This window comes from Erythranthe guttata, chromosome 11 (assembly GCF_056151865.1).
Source record: "Erythranthe guttata isolate IM_541 chromosome 11, IM_541, whole genome shotgun sequence".
NCBI lineage: Eukaryota > Viridiplantae > Streptophyta > Magnoliopsida > Lamiales > Phrymaceae > Erythranthe > Erythranthe guttata.
The window spans coordinates 9,822,426-9,841,739 of NC_142543.1; the positions used below are offsets into that span (position 1 = coordinate 9,822,426).

Sequence of the window (19,314 nt, forward strand, 5' to 3'; positions counted from 1 at the left end):
TCATGTATAAACTTGTTCAATCCATATTAAAAAAAAAAAATATTCAGCCTTGAAAAAAACCCGAAAAATTCAAATAAACTCTTCACTGAAAGTATCTCAGTATATAAAAATCTCAGCACCAGATGCTAAATATAACCATAAGTGTCACTATAAATACAAATTAAATGCTCTTTACAAAGCTCTAAACGGTGCTTAAAAAAATTAAAAAATCGAGCGAGAACTAAAAATCGGAATTGGGAAGTGTCTAAAGAGAGTTGTATGTATTTTGTCAATAATTCGTTGGCCCGTTGGATGTTGTGGAACACAAACTACTCAAGCAGGTAATTCTAGCTTCACATTATTCTTCCAGCTGAAATTTTGCAAGAAGGAAATATACGTTTGTTAAAAGACGAAACAAACCTTCGACAGGTTTCGGTGAGTATCTGAGTTATTATCATCATACCTTTGGAAGTAGTAATAGAAGAAATCGGCATAAAGCAGCGTCTGAACAAGCCCTGAAATCCAAGCTGCATATATAGGCAGAACCACAACGTAAATATATACAAGAGCGGATTATATTAAAAATATAATCTGGAAAGGAACAAGATTGAACCTGTGGAAACAACAGTGGTAATGGATCCGACAAACCCGTAAACCTCTGAAAGTTTGGGTCCTTGATCCGTCGGAGATCGGTGGTCGGCGTCGGGAAATGACACTTTTGCCCTCCGATTCCTTGAGAAGCTCAGAATCCTTCGTGGACTGTTCACGGAACAACGCTCTTCCATCTTGATTCTTTCTCTCTCTCGTCACTGGTGGAATTCAATTTTTGTTATTTCTTTTGGGCATTACGTCGAACATGTTACGGGCAGAGGTGAAGAAACGTTTGTTGACAACTTTAACTCGAGTTGAACGCGACTCTTTCAGTCAGTGGTGTTACAAATACTTTATTCTTTAATCCTAAACACAATCCGTTCCAAAATCGAAAATTTTCGGACCGGAATCGGTGGAGTTCGGAAATTTTCAATTTTTGCTTACCTTAATTATATAATACATAATACTTGGAAAAAAAATCCAAATATTTGGTATTATTTTCGGAACATTAATCGGATAGGAAATCCGAATCTCTGATATATTCCAATTCCGATATAAAATTTTTGGAAGAATCGAAAGTCGGAATTTCGGAAAATCGGATTGAGAATATTGTTCCAAAATCGAAATCATCGGAAATTAATTTAATCCTCTTACACTAATCCCAAAACAAGTGACCCCTTTAAGTAAGCACCGCCACTTAACGGCCGTTACTGAAAATCAAAAGATTCAAACTCCACGTCAGTCTCACGTTAGTCGTTACCACCCCCATTTGTCTCAGTCATTATTTTTTCAAGATTTAACGTACGTCTCCCTTTTTTTCTGTTAAATGCAAGAAAAAAAAGTGTTAATCTTTGATTATTATAATAAATTAAACTTGAAGAAAAAATTGAAACGCGAATGAATATTAAATAATTTATTATTGGAAAATAAAATGCAAAAAGGAATGTTATTAAATTCCATTTACAGACAGAGGAAAGTTGGACCTCGTACGAGATTTTCTCCACATGAATTACAGAAAATTTTTGTACGCTGTTCATCACTAACTTTAACTTTTTACTAAATGGGATCTTGATTTTCTTGGTTTTTTTTTATGTTAATTATTTTATGCTACATTCTCTCAGATTTTGTTCTTGGTCCATTTGTTTTTTCGAGATTGGAAACTGAATTTTGGTGGGATTCGAAGTTGCCTAATGCTGGGGTTTGGTGATTCATTTCGCTTCTGAAAGTATTCATTTCATTTGTCGAGAAGAAGAAGAAGAAGAAGAACTCGGTTTCATAAACCCTACTGCGAAATCAAGTTTTCGTTTCATAATTATATTTTAATAGTTACTTAAAATATAATTATGTTTTTTTTTTAATTAAATATTTATTGATTATCTAAATTATGTGACAACAGTGGACTAGGTCACTGGTGCTCTGTTCTCTCGTACGACGCATGTGTTCGTCTATGTCTGAATTCGTGGGCCCGCGGCAGTATGGAAGCTCCGACTTTTCTCGAAAACAAATGTACATTCCGATTTTTGTAGGTTGAGGCATGTTTTATTACAGTCCGAGGAAGAACTGTTGAAAAAAGAGTCGTCGCTCGTTAGTGAAGGAGCTTCTGTGAAAACTAAGAAAACCATCGGCAAGATTAAAGTCCAAGGTTTCCTATTATCTTTTAAGTTTTCTATACGATTAATTCGAATGTTTTTGTACTATAAAAAATCTTAATTTTTTTAATATTTTTTTTTGGTAGTGCGAAAAGTGAGAATGGGGTTGGACCCACCGACAGGGTGCGCGTTTGCTTCTTTAACATCATCATCTTCCGTAAAGTTGGAATCTTTGCAGCTTCGATTATCGAATGTGAAATCCGTTTTCTCTTCTGAGAGGAAAGCATTAAAAAGAGAACGTGTAAAACCGATTATGACAGTGAATGGATCTTTATTACATCAAAGTATGGCTTACGTTGTTGTTGGTGCCCGTCGGTACTTAAGAGAAGTGCCGGAGCTTATCAAGAGTGGTTTTAATGCTTGGCGGAGCAGTTCGTCTTCTTACGAAGTTGTTCAAGGTATCTACTTTTCGGACAATTATTTTTTTCATAATTCTATGATATACATATATATAAATAAATGTGGAAAGTAGTGCAAATTTATAAATAAATCGAATGTGGAGAAAATGTGGATTTTCTCTTACTTTGGAATCCTTGTGTTTTGCTTCTCTGTCTTCGTACAACTCGGAAAAGATGTAATTTTTCATTTTTTTCGTTTTTGATTTTTTGCTGAATGGGACATTATTTAATTTTTTATTTATTTTTATTTTCGTTACAGAATCGTATTACTGCTTGTTGAGATTGAAAAGTTCTCCCGAAGAGGATGCATTGAGAATGCAGCCAGGATCTGGCGAAAATCGTGTATTGTATGTTTTTTTTTATTTCTACTTTTTAATTTTTGCTTTTTCAATATTAAATATATGGATAAATATTTTTGTTAATATACAGCTTGCCAGATGGATTGGGCGATGATCTAGTGATTGAGATACACGATTCGAAGGGAAAGTATTGTGGCCATGCTGTACTTCAAGTGGCTGATATTGCTGATGAATCGGTATTTTTACTTATCATCTGAAATTGTAATTTTTTTTATTATTATTATTTATTTATTTATTGTGATTTTAATGCAGGGGGAGAAGCTTCGTTCGTGTTTTATATATCACGAACCGGAGCACGAGCAAGTTGGGAAAGTACAGTTACATATTAATTACTCAACTGCACCAGATGACAACAGTCACAAGGTATGCATTAATTTTTAAATAGGAAAAAAAATTGCACAAAAAAAAAAAAAAACCGAAGAAAGAAAAAAACAGTTCTAGTAGAGTACCGAGAAAAATAAAAATAGAGGCTTAATTGTTCGAAGGCTTAATGAAACAAAAGTCTATTCCAAGTAGCAAGACCCACCTCTCATACTTAATCAAGATTTTTATTTTCTTGATGACCTTCTTTATTGCATGTATATTATTATTAGGCCTCGTTTGGTTGGGGAGATTAGCCATGATTAACTAACTAATGGAACTTTGTTTGATGTTTGGTATCCCCAATATTTTTCCAAGCCGATCCGCAAATATTATGTTATCTTGCCTTTTAGGCATGTTTTAGATGTGATCTTAGATTATTTAATTTTATCTTGGCTAATCTTATCTTGGCAACCAAATGAGGCCTTATTCTTCTTCAACGACTCTCACTTCTTAACCGTTAAGCTTAGTCTTTTTTTCGATGGAAGCTCGTTGTCGCCTTTCATGTAATAATACTCTCTAATTGTTACCAAGGTTGTGAAATTTAAACGGAAGACACTTTGGTAACAATTAGGGATTATTTATTACATTAGAGGTGACAACGAGCTTCCATAAAAAAACAAGAATAAGCTTAATCGTCGAGCAGAATATATACCTGCAGTAGAGAAGAGCATCAAGAAAATCGAATCTAGGTGTATGTATGAAAGCTAACCGGAAATAAACTTGTGTTTAAATAAGCCTTCGCCTTTATTGGAACTCGGGCTTTTTTCCTTTTTCCTTTTTTTTTTTTTTTTAAATTGTTGGAAATATAAATATTAAATGATTCCTCATATAAGCTTTTTTGTAATGAAATTGGGATGCTTTAGCTTTTATACAAAAGGGTATTATGATGTTCGAAAAACAGTATTTTCACTTTCGATTTTGGAATTATCTCTCGGCTAATAACATTTTGTTTTTTACCTGTTAAAATAAAAAAAAGTACGCATCGGTAGCGGAGACTATTGCGTACGACTGCGTCTTGGAGACCGCGATGAAAGTGCAACAGTTTCAACAGAGGAACTTGTTGCTTCATGGTTCTTGGAAGTGGTTGGTGTCGGAATTCGCATCCTATTTCGGAGTTTCGGATGCTTACACGAAGCTTAGGTACGATTGCGTTGTTGGTGTTTTCGTTTACGAGAATTCGTATGTGTGCTAATTTAATAAAATTCAATTCAAGTTTTAATTCTCGTTTCCTCGTCAGATATCTTTCGTATGTTATGGATGTTGCAACTCCGACTGCGGACTGTCTCGATTTGGTGCATGAGTTGCTCCTACCTGTCGTCATCAAGGGAAAAACGAAGCAAACGCTGAGTCATCAGGAGGTACATATTAGATTCCGATTTTATTTTCGTAATGGAATTGGAAAGAATACGTATTAGATTCCGATTTTAATTTTCTAAATTTTCAAATCTATTCCGGAAACTACACTTATAATTAGGGGTGCAAATTGGAACGCAATTTCCAATTTCCGCCGGTTCCGATTTCCGAAATGTTCCCGATTTTTTTGGATTGGAATTGGAACTATATTAAATAAATTTGAAATTTCCAATTTCCGATCCGATTTAATTCTGAAAATTTTCGATTTTTTTTTCCGAAAAATACACCTATGAATAATATATATTATATAATACTTATTTTTCCGAAAAATATACCTATAAGTTTTGTTTTAGGATTTTGACATAATGAATTGTTGTTAGAAGTTTTATTTGATATTATGCTGTGTTTATTTTTATTTATTTTTTTGAACTGAAATTTAGTAGTTACTAGTTTTACTTTTATCTGCGTGGATGTTGTTATTTTTGAACAATATGAACATTTTAGAAAATTTCGGCTAAGTTTTGAAATTTTAAAGCTTATAATGTGATTTCCGATTTTTACCGAAATTCCAAAATTTCCGGGCCTTTTGGAATCGGGACGAATTTTTAGATTCCGAAAATTTTGGAATTGGAATTGGAATTGATTTTGTACTTCCGATTTTTTTTTCGAAATTTTCCGAAAAGGCTAATTCCGATCCGATCCATCCGACTTTCACTCCTACTTATAATATTCATATTTTTATAATGTATTTTATATTATAGGTGACTGAAAAAGCAAAATTTCCAAATTCCGCCGATTTCAAACAAAAATTTTCAATTTCAATTTTCGATTTTTCCGTAATTTTTTCTCGAAATTAGTTTTTTAAATAAAGAGAAATATTATTGTAGATTGTAAACACCTCCTAAATTTTTTTAATCATCAATTATCAGGTCCGATTATTAGGGGAAGTGTCCGAAGAAATCAACCAAATAGCAACCTTAGTTTTCGAAAACTACAAATCCCTCGATGAATTGTCACCCTCGGGTATGGTAAACGTGTTCGGGCCCGCTTCGGGCCTAGCAGCACCTGTTCTTACACCTGCTTTGAAACTCTACAAGCTTCTGCACGACATTCTTTTGCCCGAGGCACAGTCGAAATTATGCAGATACTTTCAGGTAATTTATTTCACTCTCGATTATCTTTTTCTTAATTAATTAATTAATTAATTGGGAAATATTTTTAATTGCAGAATGCTACAAAGAAGAGGTCTAGAAGACACTTGTCGGAAACAGACGAGTTCGTTTCAAACAATACCATAACATATTAATGGATCCAGTCGCACTTTCTACAGCTTATAAGAAAATGAAATCACTTTGTATGAATATTAGAAACGAGATTTCGACCGATATCGAAATCCACAAGCAAGATCTTCTTCCTAGGTAATTTTCTTTCCTCTTATGTTATATTTATTTTATTTTATTATTTAAAAAAAAAATTAATTTTTTTTTTTTCGGTGCAGTTTTATAGACCTACCAAACCTTTCGAGCTCGATATACAGCACGGAGCTCGCTAGCAGATTAAGGGCATTTCTCGGTTCATGCCCTCCACCGGGCCCACACCCCCCGTAGTCGAACTCGTCATCGCTACAGCCGATTTTCAAAAGGATCTTGATTTCTGGAATATTTGGTACTTTTATTTTATTTATTTAATTTTTTTAATTTAAAAAAAAAAATTAAAGTCAATTTTAACTGCATTGCAGTTCGATTAAAGGCGGGGTTGATGCAAAGGAGTTGTTTCATGTGTATATAACCCGTTGGATCCAAGATAAACGTCTTTCTTTACTCGAGTTTTGCAAGCTATGACCAACTATTATTTTTTTCTATTTTTTTTTATTTTTTTATAATTTCATTCGATAATATGATTGCAGGTAAAGACAACCAGCTTTCCAGCTCAGCACTCGACAACTTCTTTCATCGATGAAACCTATCACCGTTTAAAGGATACACTTTCCAAATACGATGTCATAATCAGTCGATGGCCCGAATACACTTTTACATTGGAAATGGTATATATATATTTTTTTTAAAGTTGATCGTTTTAGTGGGGAAGAAAAAGAAAAACAAAATAATTTAAAAAAACATGTCATATAAAAAAGGTGAGAAAATTTAGTGCTGGAAGAGGAAAAAAAAAAGAAAAAGAAAATATTTAAAAATAAATATATTTAAAAAAAAATTAACCTATAAAGATTACTAAAGTTCCAATTTTCTTCAATTTTGGAAAAAAAAAAAATCAAACAATATAATTTCTTGTACCAACTCATCACCCCGAAACCAATTGAACTACACCCATGCTGGAAACAACAATATAATTTCTTGAAGTAATTCGTACAGGTTTTTTTTATCGTGATTGATACCCATTGCCCGTTGGTTTAAACACGGTGGAAGCGAGTACAACAAGTTTTACCGGAAACACTTACATGAGCAACTCGCGAATGTAACACAATAACGAAACATCACCAAGTCAATAATAATTAATTGGATTAACATAAATTGAATAACTCGAAAGATTAACTGAAAGAAGTATTTACAATTGTGGGAGCTTAGTCTTGGTATTAACACATGATAGATAAATTAATATCATTGGACCATCGATTTTAAACGATCGATGACTTTTTTTATCTAATGCTCCAATAAAACACAAACTAATTGTTAGTCGAACTTCTACTTAAGTCAAAACTTGTGCAATAACAAAATAGAAAAGTAATCTCAAAAATGGGATAATAATAATGATAATTATAGTATTTAGAAATGATGAAATAACATGATTGCGTCGTCTAAATCCATCAAGCAAGATTCCAAAATCCTCGTGACATTGGCCCAACGAACATATTTAGTATTCGATTCCCCAACGAGCTTGTCTTTAGGCAACCTGGCGAATAACGAGATGAAAAGGTTTATTTAAAAAAAAATTCCTCATTCCTTGTCAAATCTTAACTTTTGGTACGATAAATGGGTAGATAACTGGACTATTGCTGAATATACTAACCATATCCCTCATTCCTTGTCAAATCTTAACGTGTACCATTTTATTGATTTTGAATCCCTCTCTTGGAAAATCGATAGCATTTCTCATCTTTTGTCTGATTTTGTTATACAGAAAATAAGAGGTACTCACATACCCCAGTATATCGAAAAAGACTCCCTATATTGGGCTTGGGATCCAAACGGTTACTTCTCATTCAAAAGTGCTTTTGATTGGCTCTATTCTAATAATTTTGGTTTTCTTGAACCGGCCCTCCCCTGGATGACAATATGGAAATTAAAAGTTGGTCCTCGAATTAAGTTCTTTATCTGGCAACTTTCTCATAATAGTATCCCTACTAAAGACTTTTTATTCACTCGAAAATGTGTGCCGACTAATAATTGCCCCTTATGTAATTTACACCCTGAAACATGCACACATCTTTTTCGTAATTGTACCGCCATGGAAAGTCTTCTCAAAAGGATTCCTTTACCTCTTTCCAACTTGGATGAAAACTTTTGTAGTTTATTTTACAGGCTCCGTCATGGTCCTTTGATTCAAGCACAAATTGCTAATGTGTATTGGATTATTTGGAAAGCACGTAATAATTTTGTGTTCCAACATAAAGAAATCCAACTCTTACATATGTGGACTCTTGCCAAACAGATGATATCCATGCCACCTCGCAATACCTTGGTTACTATCCAAACCTCCCTTTCTTGGAAACCCCCTCCAAAGGAATGGTTTAAACTTAATATTGACGGGGCATCCAAAAATAATCCCGGGAATGCCGGAATCGGGGGGATTATTAGAGATAGTAATGGCATATTTATTAATGCTTTTGCTAAGAATACAGGCATTGTTTCTAATAATAAAGCTGAATGTTGGGCGCTAGTGGAAGGAATTAACCTCGCCAGAAAGCTGGATATTAAAAAACTCCTTATCCAAACTGATTCCATGTTTTTAATCTCAACTCTTAACAGGAAGGATCAGCTGCACAGGGATCTCCACTCGCTTCTGCAGGAGCTGCGGAGGAGATTGACTGATTTTGACGCTGTTGAAGTGGAGTTCGGGTACAGAGAGACTAATGGTGCAGCAGACTTTTTGGCAAAACTTGGAACTACTATGCACACCGATACTACGCTGACTTTTGACATATGCCCAACCTTTTTGAAAAATATTTTGTATAATGACTGTAATAGCACGTACCAAAGGGCTTGTAAAACTACTCTCTGTACTAAAACTCTAGTTTTGAAATAATAATATAATAGTTGTCTTCTGTTAAAAAAAAACACCTTGTTTAAAGTAGGGGGTTAGCCCCAAAAAATTCTAGTTAAAGACTTAAAGTAGTAAATAAACAAATAATATATATATATATATATATATATATATATATATATATATATATATATATATATATATATTAGGGCTGTGCGTTGGTTGGTTTGGTTAAAAACCAGCCATAAAACCAACCCAACCCATCCAACCAACTTTGGTAAATATTGAAAACCGTTATCGACCCAATTTACTTGGGTTGGGTGATGGTTGAAAACCAATTTAATGGGTTGGTTGGTGGTTTGGTTGATGGGTCATCCATCTAAATATTTTTTTTTTTTTTTTTTAATATTTTATTACTTGTTACAATGCTATATCTTTTATAAATTAAATGTGACTAGTTCAATAATATTCAAATGAAAAAATCAAAACATTACGGGCATATATATTGCAATTAAACATAAATAGTACAAAAGATAATAATCGTCCAAAAATTTAGACTATATGTTTTAAAATTAAAATTGTTCAAATTAGATAATTATTTTAGATTTATTGCTTTTAGGATTTTGGTCAATATTAAACAATTTAATAAATGTGATATAAAATAGAAATTTGAAATTAAAAATATTAAATATTTTAATTAAAATTAATAAATAATAAATTAATGAATAAAGTTGGTTGGCCGATATTAACCGACTAACCAACTTTTTAGCATATTAGAAACCATTATCGACCCAACTATACATGGGTTGGTTGACATTATCGACCCAACTTAAATGGGTCGGTTGATGGTTGATTAACCATCACAAATTGTGGGTCGAAAATGGGTTGGTTGGTGGTTAAAACCGATCCATGCACAGCCCTAATATATATATTATAGTTTTTTTTAATAAATGCTAATATATAAATGTATAAAAGATTTAAGGGCCCTATATTTTTAAAAAAATCCAAGGGTCTTAGGCGACTGTAATTCGCCTCCCCTCATAACCGACCCTGATCTCAAATGCTCGATACAAAGTTTGAACGGTATTAAACACATGCACACACATTTATATAAACAATCAAATACATATTTATTAGGGGTGAGCATAAAAATCGAGAAATCGAAAAACCGAACCGAAAACCGAAAAAACCGAGCCGATATATACCGCCCCGACATAAAACCGCATACACGGTAAATATTTTTTGAAAAGCCGAAAAAATCAGTATGTGTATGGAGAAAATAAAAATTGTCGAACCGATTTGGGAATACAAAACGACGTCATTTGATAGATAGTAAAAATCGGTAAGTTTTTTTGGTAATCAATCAGATACTTAATCTTTTGATGTAGTTGGACTTCTTTTGTGATAGGGCAACATGTTTATTTTTTTGAAGATGACATTAATGACATCAGGTTTATTAGATGTAATCTCATTATGTTTTTTTTTTTTTTTTTTTCGCAGCTGGGTTTTGTTTTTTTGTTTTTTTAATGGCAGTAAATTTGTTTTATTAGTTAATTTTGGATTGTTACTTATTAATTTTCTCAAAGAAATGTGATAAAAGTCCAAATTCACCGTTAATTAAACATTGGTTTTATACCGAACCGATTCGAATCTATAACAAAACTGAAACCGAAAATAAACCGAATTATGTAAATAGCACTTAACCCCCTACGGTTACAAACTTTAACATATCATCCTCTTGTGTTCGTAATATTAGCACATAACCCCCTTGTGGTTTAAGGGGTACCTTCCCTTTCATTTTTGCAGATGGACACCCTTAAAGTTTGACAGAAAAACTAATGGAAGCTACCCCTAACTATAGGGGGTTATGTGTTGATATTAGGAGCACAAAAACATCATATGCAGAAGCTTGCAACCATGGGGTAAAGTGCTATTTATCCCAATATACACACCAAAAAAATCTGCAATTGGGTTAAATTCTATGCATGCATAGGGCATATTTAAGGTGGAACTTTGGCCAGTCTTTTTGAATTAATTTGTTTTTAATCACACACTAGCCGTAAAAGATGTTGTGTTGAGAATCAAGTCAATTTCACTTTTTTTACAGCAACAGATCAAATTTTCTTGAAAAAGGGTTATTTATTAGCAGAGAAAGAAGCAAGCAAGATTCCTTGACCCTGTTTTCTTTTTCTTTATTTTTTTATTTTTTTTTTATTTTTTATTTTTTTGAAGTAAATGAGTGGAGGATGACATAATAGAGAATCAAATAGCAAAAACCTCACAGTTTGTTGTGACCTTGCACTCAAAGTTTGTACATAAACTTGTGATCATAACATTGCAATTTTAGATTTGCAGACAATTTCATGTCACATTATTGTATGAGTCAAAGCATGATTGCTTGGTCGGAAACTGGAAATATTCAACCTCGGACATGTTGGGATATCGCAAAATTCGAATATTGTTGAATGCATTATTGTTACAATTAAAAAGGAAAAATTGTATTGAATTACGATATTTGTGTTTGGCACTTCATAGGTTTTTTTTTTTTTAATTGAATAAGAACACTTAAATCCAAGGCACAACTCGTTTTTGCCCTTTGTGGTAATGTTTGTACGAAGTTTCTAATGGGACGTGATAGATGTGGCTTCATGTTTTCTTTCTTCTTTTTTTTTTCCCAACACAATTTTAATAATACCATTTCAACTTCAAATGGGATTTTCAAAATTTTCGAGTTTGAATTTGACAAAACTCAAAATCCAGAATTAGCTGTTCTTTGTGTTGGCATTTTAATCCAACTTTAATCACTAAGATTGGATGTCGAGTGAGAAAGATATGCATGAATGAATAAATGTTTTGAATTATCTAAAATTCAAAATGCAGCTCATTCACATAACTTTTTCACCGCACATCCAATCTAGCCGATCTAAGTTGGATTAGAAAACTAACTCAGAACTACAGTTTCCGTGTTTTGAGTTTTGCCAAAATCGAACTAGACAATGGTTACAATCAAGTCGGAGGTCAAAAGAGTACAATTAAAATTGAAACCGACATTTAGCATTTATATTAAATGTCAAAAGATCAAGGCACTCTCATACCGGCTCATCATTTTTGCCGTAAAACTACAAGAATTCAAGCAAACAAACTCATAAGTACTTCCAAAAGAAGTAAAAGCAAATAAAAAAGAACCCATCGTCACATCCCAAACGAAAAGTAGATCGAATCGAATTTGTCCACCACAATAAAAGAGAGGGATTAGAAATCGCTATTTCACAGACAGTTAAAACCCAAGACTGAAAAAGCCGATGAAATTTACCCTTTGTCACTACAATTAATCTACAAGCAGCAGCTGAAAAAACTGAAAGGCGAATTCTGAAACAATCCACATTGTGCTTCCAATAGTCTCGATTAAACAAGTGTCGCAATAACACAGGTACAAAATATTAAAACCGTCTCCAGTCCTATATTATATGCAAATTACCAGAACAGATTAATGACATTTCAAGCCCACCTCCTCTAGTAGCAGAGAAAAGCCCGAGGCTCAAGCTTCGTCTATCTGGTCCTGCATTAACATGAACCGCCAATATATATTATAACTAAATTGATTGATTCGAGTTCAGCTTTCGGATTTAATTCTTAAACTTGACTATCAGATTCTTAACAATTAATTACAAAGTGCCAACAAAAACATACAATTGTGCAAATTGGGGACAATTTCAACATTTTTTATTTTTATTTTTTCCCCAAAATTTGCGGATTCTACTTTATTGGGCTTATTTTTCGTCTAGGAGAGGAAGAAGGTCAAATCGACTTCTCCTAGTTCTCCACAATATTCATCCTAATTTAATGAAATCACAAACCCTAACTCTTGTATTTTTAGATCAGTTGTTTTTTCACACCAAGGAGACAAACCCATGAAGGAAGTAAAGATTCACCCGTTGTTATAGAAAATATATGAATAAAATATGAAATAAATCCATATTTGTTATATAAACACTAGAAGGGTAAGAGAATGAGTACGCCTAATTAAAGCAAGAAAATAATATATAAATGCACTCGACCTGATTTTCCCTACTCGGCTACTCGTGAGTCGTGAGCATGCATTTCAGAAAGTTAATGAGGGTTTATAAAGGCCACAAACAATTAAAGAGACAAATTTAACTAAATCTTCTCTGATACCCATATTTTCTATGTGCAAATACTTCTACCTACGAGAAAAACGGGGGTTCACGTTTCTTTGTTCAGTGAAAGAATAGTCTCAATATCTATATATATTATTGCCTACCTGCATATCAGAGGTCCAAAGAGTGAGATTGTCTCTCAGAAGTTGCATGATAAGAGTGCTATCCTTGTACGACTCTTCGCCCAAAGTGTCCAGCTCAGCAATAGCTTCCTCAAAAGCCTGCATAACACGATAAAACAATTCGAATGTCTAATAAGAGGAATTTCCAATAGATTAAACAAACATGCATGACATGCAAAGGCGAAATAATGTTACCCTTTAATAACTTTATCGAGGTTCAAATTTATAAACATGTAGGAATTACATGCGTAGACATCACGGAAAGCAGTAAGAGATGGTGGTTCGTGCGATGGATAAGGTTAACAAAATTGGTATTTGTTTGTATCTGCCACATTAGTAACAGAGTGAAAGCTAAGGTTGATCAATTCTCTTGCACGTTGGTTGAGATTTATCGAGGAAACAGTCTAGTTGATGTATCGGGTCAAGCGTGGTGGTAATTTCATTCTCTTTTTTTTTTGAACATATTGCAAGCCAATAGAATGCGTTTCATGTTTGCAGATAACTTTGCATGAATCATGTAACTTGTAAATTTCAGGAAAACAAGCGAATAGAGATTAACTACTTGCTTTTGTTGCACAAAAAAAAAAAAAAAAAAAAAAAAACACGACTAAATCTATCTTTATAAATATTAAAGTTATCTGTAAAATGTGGAAAAAAAAGTCAGAAACATAATTTCTCAGTCAAGTTTCCGAATTCCGATGCTCGCTTTTGTAGTATTCTCTTACTTTAAGTTCTATTACTCAAGCAAAAAAAAGTTTAAATTGGACAGAACAAATAGAAGAGAGAAGGCACAGAAGAGTTTGAAGGTGAAACGGAAGAAACAGATTGCATTTGCGCGAAAGTGAAAGCAAAAACTTATTCAAGTCTATTACAGCAAAACTAACTAACCTGTTTGGCCATGCTGCAAGCTTTTTCCGATGCATTTAGAATTTCGTAATAATAAACTGAGAAATTCAGCGCCAAGCCCAATCATATAGGATGTGTCGGAGCAAGCTCAACAAGTGCGATATCCTGTTCAAAATTGATCGCATAAATATACAATCAAGCAGTTTCCAAATTTTATTTCTAAAAAATGAATAGCAGAACACGTCACATACTTTGTTTAGGCGTACGTACGAGTGTGCCTTATTTGACTTAACAAGTGTCTATCCAGAATATAAATGAACATCAGCCGTTTAATTCCTCGTTCTAGAACATCAAATTATAATTTCTGGTTTTAAACATGAGAATAACAGAAACATCGATTATTTGTACTGATTCATTATTGGAAGGGGGATTTAAATGTCAAGTACGGTACCATAATCTTCAATTTCTCAATAGAATCCAATACGCTATTCCGTATTTACAGAAATAACCATTCGTTCAATTGAAATTTAATTTCCGTTACGACTCTTCCGAAATTCACACATTCGGCACTAACCTCACTTTCTTAAATGTTCACAGTGGAATTTCTTCAGAAACAAGTTAGTCAGTGATTACAAGTTATAACAGCAATCGGAACACAAATCGACAATATGTATACGTATTGAATGCAGTCTAAATCAAATTTTCAACTATGCCCCTTACAAAAAAAAATTAAAAAATACAATAAATAAATTGCTGTACCTGAGCGGCTTTGTAAGCGAGCATAGTTTCCTCGGCAGCCTCCTTGCGCTCACCGGTAACCTTAAACTCGGCGAGATACCTGTGATAATCGCCCTTCATCTTCAAATAGAAAACCTTGGACTCGCCGGAGACGGCGGACGGAATCAGATAGTCGCCGATGAGCTTCAAAATTCTGGCGCAGAGCTGCGTGAGTTCGGTCTCGACCTTAGATCTGTAGTCCTTGACGAGCGCCACGTGGTCGTCGTTCTTACGCCCCTCCTCCTTCTGCTCGATGGAGCTGACGATGCGCCAGGCGGCTCGGAGGGAGCCGATGACGTTCTTGTAAGCCACGGAGAGGAGGTTGCGCTCCTCGATCGAGAGCTCGGCGCCGGCCGAGCCGACGACTAGACTGTCCATGCTCGGCTAGCTTCGCCATGTACAGGTACTGTTCTCTGGTCAGAGCCATCGGAAAATTTAGAGAGAGAAAATGGGGGTTTGGGATTTCTCTGAATTTTGGGGGAAAATTGAGTAAATGACGAGTTCAATTCTATGATATTTTCATTATATATAAAAATAATAAAGTCCTTAATTTACAAAACGTTTCATTTTCAATTATCAAAAAAAAAAAAACGTTTCATTTTCACTAAAATGATAAATTTACTTAGGGTAAGTTCTTTTCACTAAAATGATAAATTTACTTAGAATCAAACGTAAGACATTTTATTTGTTAATTAAAATCTGGCACCAACCCTATTTTTTTCTTTCAAACCTTTATTTTGCCAGAATATCGCATTATTAATTGTCAAAGCACGAGTTTATCATAATTTTGTGACTCGGACTAGTGTTTACAGCAAACACTCACTTTTCTGGATTTGTGAATCTTTCTTATATTGAACTGTTCGCTTCTCTGGATTTGTGAATTTTTCTTAAATTGAAACGTTCGCTTCTCAGGATTTGTGAATTTTTCTTAAATTGAATTGTTCGCTTCTCTAGATTTGTGATTTTTTCTTAAATTGAACTGTTCTACCGTTTTTGTGTCTTTAATCCGCAAAAACAATCAAAAAACTATAAACTTGTCGACAAATTTTGACTGTAACAAATATGTCACCAAAATATATACTTTTAGATTATTTATTGAGTTTATATATATATATATATATATCTTTTTTAATTAATATATATAAAAATCATTTATTTTACAGGACCAAATTCTTAAATAACATTTGACTAAAAAATTCTATTAGGAGTCCTCTGATTTGATTAGGTTGAATGCCTTAAGTTATCCAATATTCTTTGTTTGACTGAGTTGTCATTTTCACTAAAATCTTACCATTTGATTCTACTCATTTTTAAGACTGTAATAATATTATTTTTGGATTTATTTATTAAATCAAACCTCAAACACAACTTAATTTACAATATAGATAATGTTTCAAAAGAACCATTATAGGTTGAGTTCGACTCCATTCGTTTACGCTCGTATAACTCCTTCGATTAATTTTGTAGCGATCCACTAAAAAACAGGAAAGATCGATTTTATCCCAAAATTGAAATGAATTAGGATATTATTATTGTTAATTTAACGATGTTACTGAGAAATCATATTTAATCCCATAACTTTAACAGTTTTAGTAATAGATCTAATATTAATTAGTTAGTCAATGAAAAAAATCGTCACGATACATTCCAAATTAATCCGACCCATGTAATCGAAAACTTAATAATATTTCTTATGCTCCAACTCGTTACGTAATTCAATTAATTAACATTCTAAAACTATAGATCGAATTTTGATAATTTTAGTACATATGTTTGTCGTTTACGAAACTATCGACTATCGTCAAAATATATGTATATAGATATTTATTATTTTTCCGTACACAATTGTACAATCGGGCCCTCTTAGAACTTCTAGTACATTATTCGGCTCGAAAATAAAATTCTGGCTCCTCTATTAGTGGTGTTGAAGTAATTAATTTAAAATAAATTAGTGAATTATGATTTTCTTTTCCTCATTAGTAGTCTAATCATGAGATTAACTATACAAGAAATATATAAAAAATCTAAAAATAATTAATTCAATTTATGAGACACTAAAAGGAAGAAGATATGACCTTTTGTACAAATTAGTGTAAGTATTTAATTAGGGTCTCCTGCCAGCAAATTGTATTTATTGCTAATTACCAATTATATGTATATATGTATGCAAGAAAAATTAGGATTTGAAAATATAATTTAATGAGATATACAAATAAATAGGATGCCCTAATTGAAGGACTAAACGACAGAATTGAACGGTGTAGTGATTTTAAGACAAAATTATATATTATCATAAGACTATTTGGTTTTAGTGTCATATTCTTCTGTCAAAACACACACACACACACACACACACACACAGTAGGTTTGAAGAAAAATGGCGGAGAGAAGCAATGAAACACCACCCCGTGAGATGAATAACAGGCCGCAGGTGGAGGAACCAGTTCTTCCTAAGGTTACACTCTCCATCAAATCCCAGGTTTCTCTCTCTCTCTCTCTCTCTCTCTCTCTCTCTCTCTCTCTCTCTCTCTCTCTCTCTCTCTCTCTCTCTCTCTCTCTCTCTCTCTCTCTCTCTCTCTCTCTCTCTCTCTCTCTCTCTCTCTCTCTCTCTCTCTCTCTCTCTCTCTCTCTCTCTCTCTCTCTCTCTCTCTCTCTCTCTCTCTCTCTCTCTCTCTCTCTCTCTCTCTCTCTCCATATCTGTATCTCTCCCTTCCCTCTCTCTCTCTCTCTCTCTCTCTCTCTCTCTCTCTCTCTCTCTCTCTCTCTCTGTGAAGAACTGATGATTTAATTTCTTTGTTTCTGGGCATGTGTTATGTATATATATAATTGTGTGTATTTTCATTTTATTTGGACTAGAGTCTACCTGTATATATATCTCTCTCTCACATACACACACACACATATATATACTCATGTGAAAATTTTCTCTCTGTTTTTTTTTTTTGAAATTCTAATTCATGAACATAGTAATTATATATGTAGATAAAATATATGCTGACAATTTATATTAATGATTATAGAAAATTATAATGGTAGTGGCTAATAAGTAATAAGTGATATTAATAGATACACTTGGTGTTTATTTTATTTTATTTTTTAAATCCTATTCTATTTACTCAATATTAGTAACTAAACAGTATATAATATCTGGCCTGATTATTTATGTTCACCGGTTGTTTAAATATTAGGATGGCGACCGAATATACTACCGACTCCCGCGGGATCGAAAAATACAATTCTTGTTGTCGGCATATTGCAAGGGGAAGAACTTAAACTTCGCAACCGTAGTGTTTCTGTACAATGGCGAACGAATCAAAACTTCAAAGACCGCTAACGAGGTAATGTTATCCGATTTATTGGCCCCGTCGTTAATTAGTGTAATCGTATTAATTAGCCCGTCGTTAGTGTAATCGTATTAATTAGCTTGCCCGTTGTTAGTGTAATCCGATTAATCGGCCTGTTGTTAGCGTAATCGCAATAATGGTTTCGATTGATCGACAATGTAGATCATATAAAGATTGCTTGAATCTACCGTTGAGTATCGCGGTAGCGGAAATTGTAATTTTGGTCCTCTAAATTGTCCTATTTCAATTTTACGGACAATAACTTTGGAAGTTTAGCATTTTCGGTCCTATTTTAATTTGCTTCAACTTTTAATTCTACTATTTGATAAATTATGCGGCTAACAACCTCATCGTAATTTAGTTATATGAATAATTAATTATAAATAGTTCTATAACTTGGTTTATATACTTATCATCTCGCACGATAAAAAAATCTAGCAAAACCTAAGTTAGACTACGAGATTATAGTTTTCAAAAGAGGACCAAAAATGCTAAATTTGCAAAGTTGTTGCATGTGAAATTGAAATACGATAACTTACAGGACTTAACAGAAATAACAATTTTCCCTACTTCATTATATTTTATTATTATACTAACTATGATTTGTTTATTTAATATAATAGCTTGGGATGGAGGATGGAGATCAAATAGATGCAATGGTGCATCAAAATGGAGGTGGCAGAGCTTCAAATTAAATGTGTGATGCATCCAGTTTATTTATTTATACATTTTATTCATTTATGAAATTAAACTATGGAATTGCAAACGTATTATGTGGCTCGAATTTCATGTACTCACTATATTAATTATCAGATTTTTGAATTTGTAATATGTGGCTCGAATTTCATGTACTCAATATATTTGGTGTTTAATTTTTTTTTAAATCAAAATATTATATAGTTGCAAATGCATCTTCAAATTCTTTTTAATATATGTATTTGTTATTCACTTGTGTTTTTTTTTTTTCATTTTTTTAATTTCTTTTTTGAAAAATTCAAGCTACATTATGAATTGGAGAAGTATTAGAGATGCATGATTCGAACTCCAACTAGATTGTCTCAGTTAACATTTAGAGGGTGTGTTTGGCTAAGCTTATTTTAAACAGATGATAAACTCTTACGTCTAATAAGATGTTTT

General features: G+C 33.1%; 1 protein-coding gene and 2 pseudogenes across 2 annotated transcripts; 2 read left to right on the forward strand and 1 right to left on the reverse strand.

Moving 5' to 3' along the window:
* The first annotated feature begins 2,101 nt into the window (after positions 1–2,101).
* LOC148766979 (uncharacterized) lies at positions 2,102–6,533 on the forward strand (annotated as a pseudogene).
* Positions 6,534–12,038: 5,505 nt separating this feature from the next.
* On the reverse strand, positions 12,039–15,275 carry LOC105973514 (14-3-3 protein 1-like; annotated as a pseudogene). Its single transcript, XR_016034225.1, has 4 exons — positions 14,816–15,275; positions 14,099–14,221; positions 13,193–13,309; positions 12,039–12,469 (listed from the first exon to the last, which is right to left on the reverse strand). The product of XR_016034225.1 is annotated as a 14-3-3 protein 1-like (transcript).
* Positions 15,276–17,104: 1,829 nt separating this feature from the next.
* Positions 17,105–19,088, forward strand: LOC148766980 (small ubiquitin-related modifier 2-like). The gene is made up of 3 exons (XM_088825439.1): positions 17,105–17,312; positions 18,022–18,171; positions 18,801–19,088. Exons 1-3 carry the CDS (start codon positions 17,211–17,213, stop codon positions 18,870–18,872), a joined length of 324 nt encoding a protein of 107 aa, XP_088681565.1. The 5' UTR covers positions 17,105–17,210; the 3' UTR covers positions 18,873–19,088.
* Positions 19,089–19,314: the final 226 nt, after the last annotated feature.

What these genes read in the sequence shown, in the direction of transcription:
- LOC148766980 (XM_088825439.1), top strand. Translation starts at nt 17,211, where the DNA reads ATGGCGGAGAGAAGCAATGAAACACCACCCCGTGAGATGAATAACAGG. An exon ending in CACTCTCCATCAAATCCCAG is followed by an intron (nt 17,313 to 18,021) that starts GTTTCTCTCTCT and finishes TTTAAATATTAG; the next exon opens with GATGGCGACCGAATATACTA. An exon ending in CTTCAAAGACCGCTAACGAG is followed by an intron (nt 18,172 to 18,800) that starts GTAATGTTATCC and finishes TTAATATAATAG; the next exon opens with CTTGGGATGGAGGATGGAGA.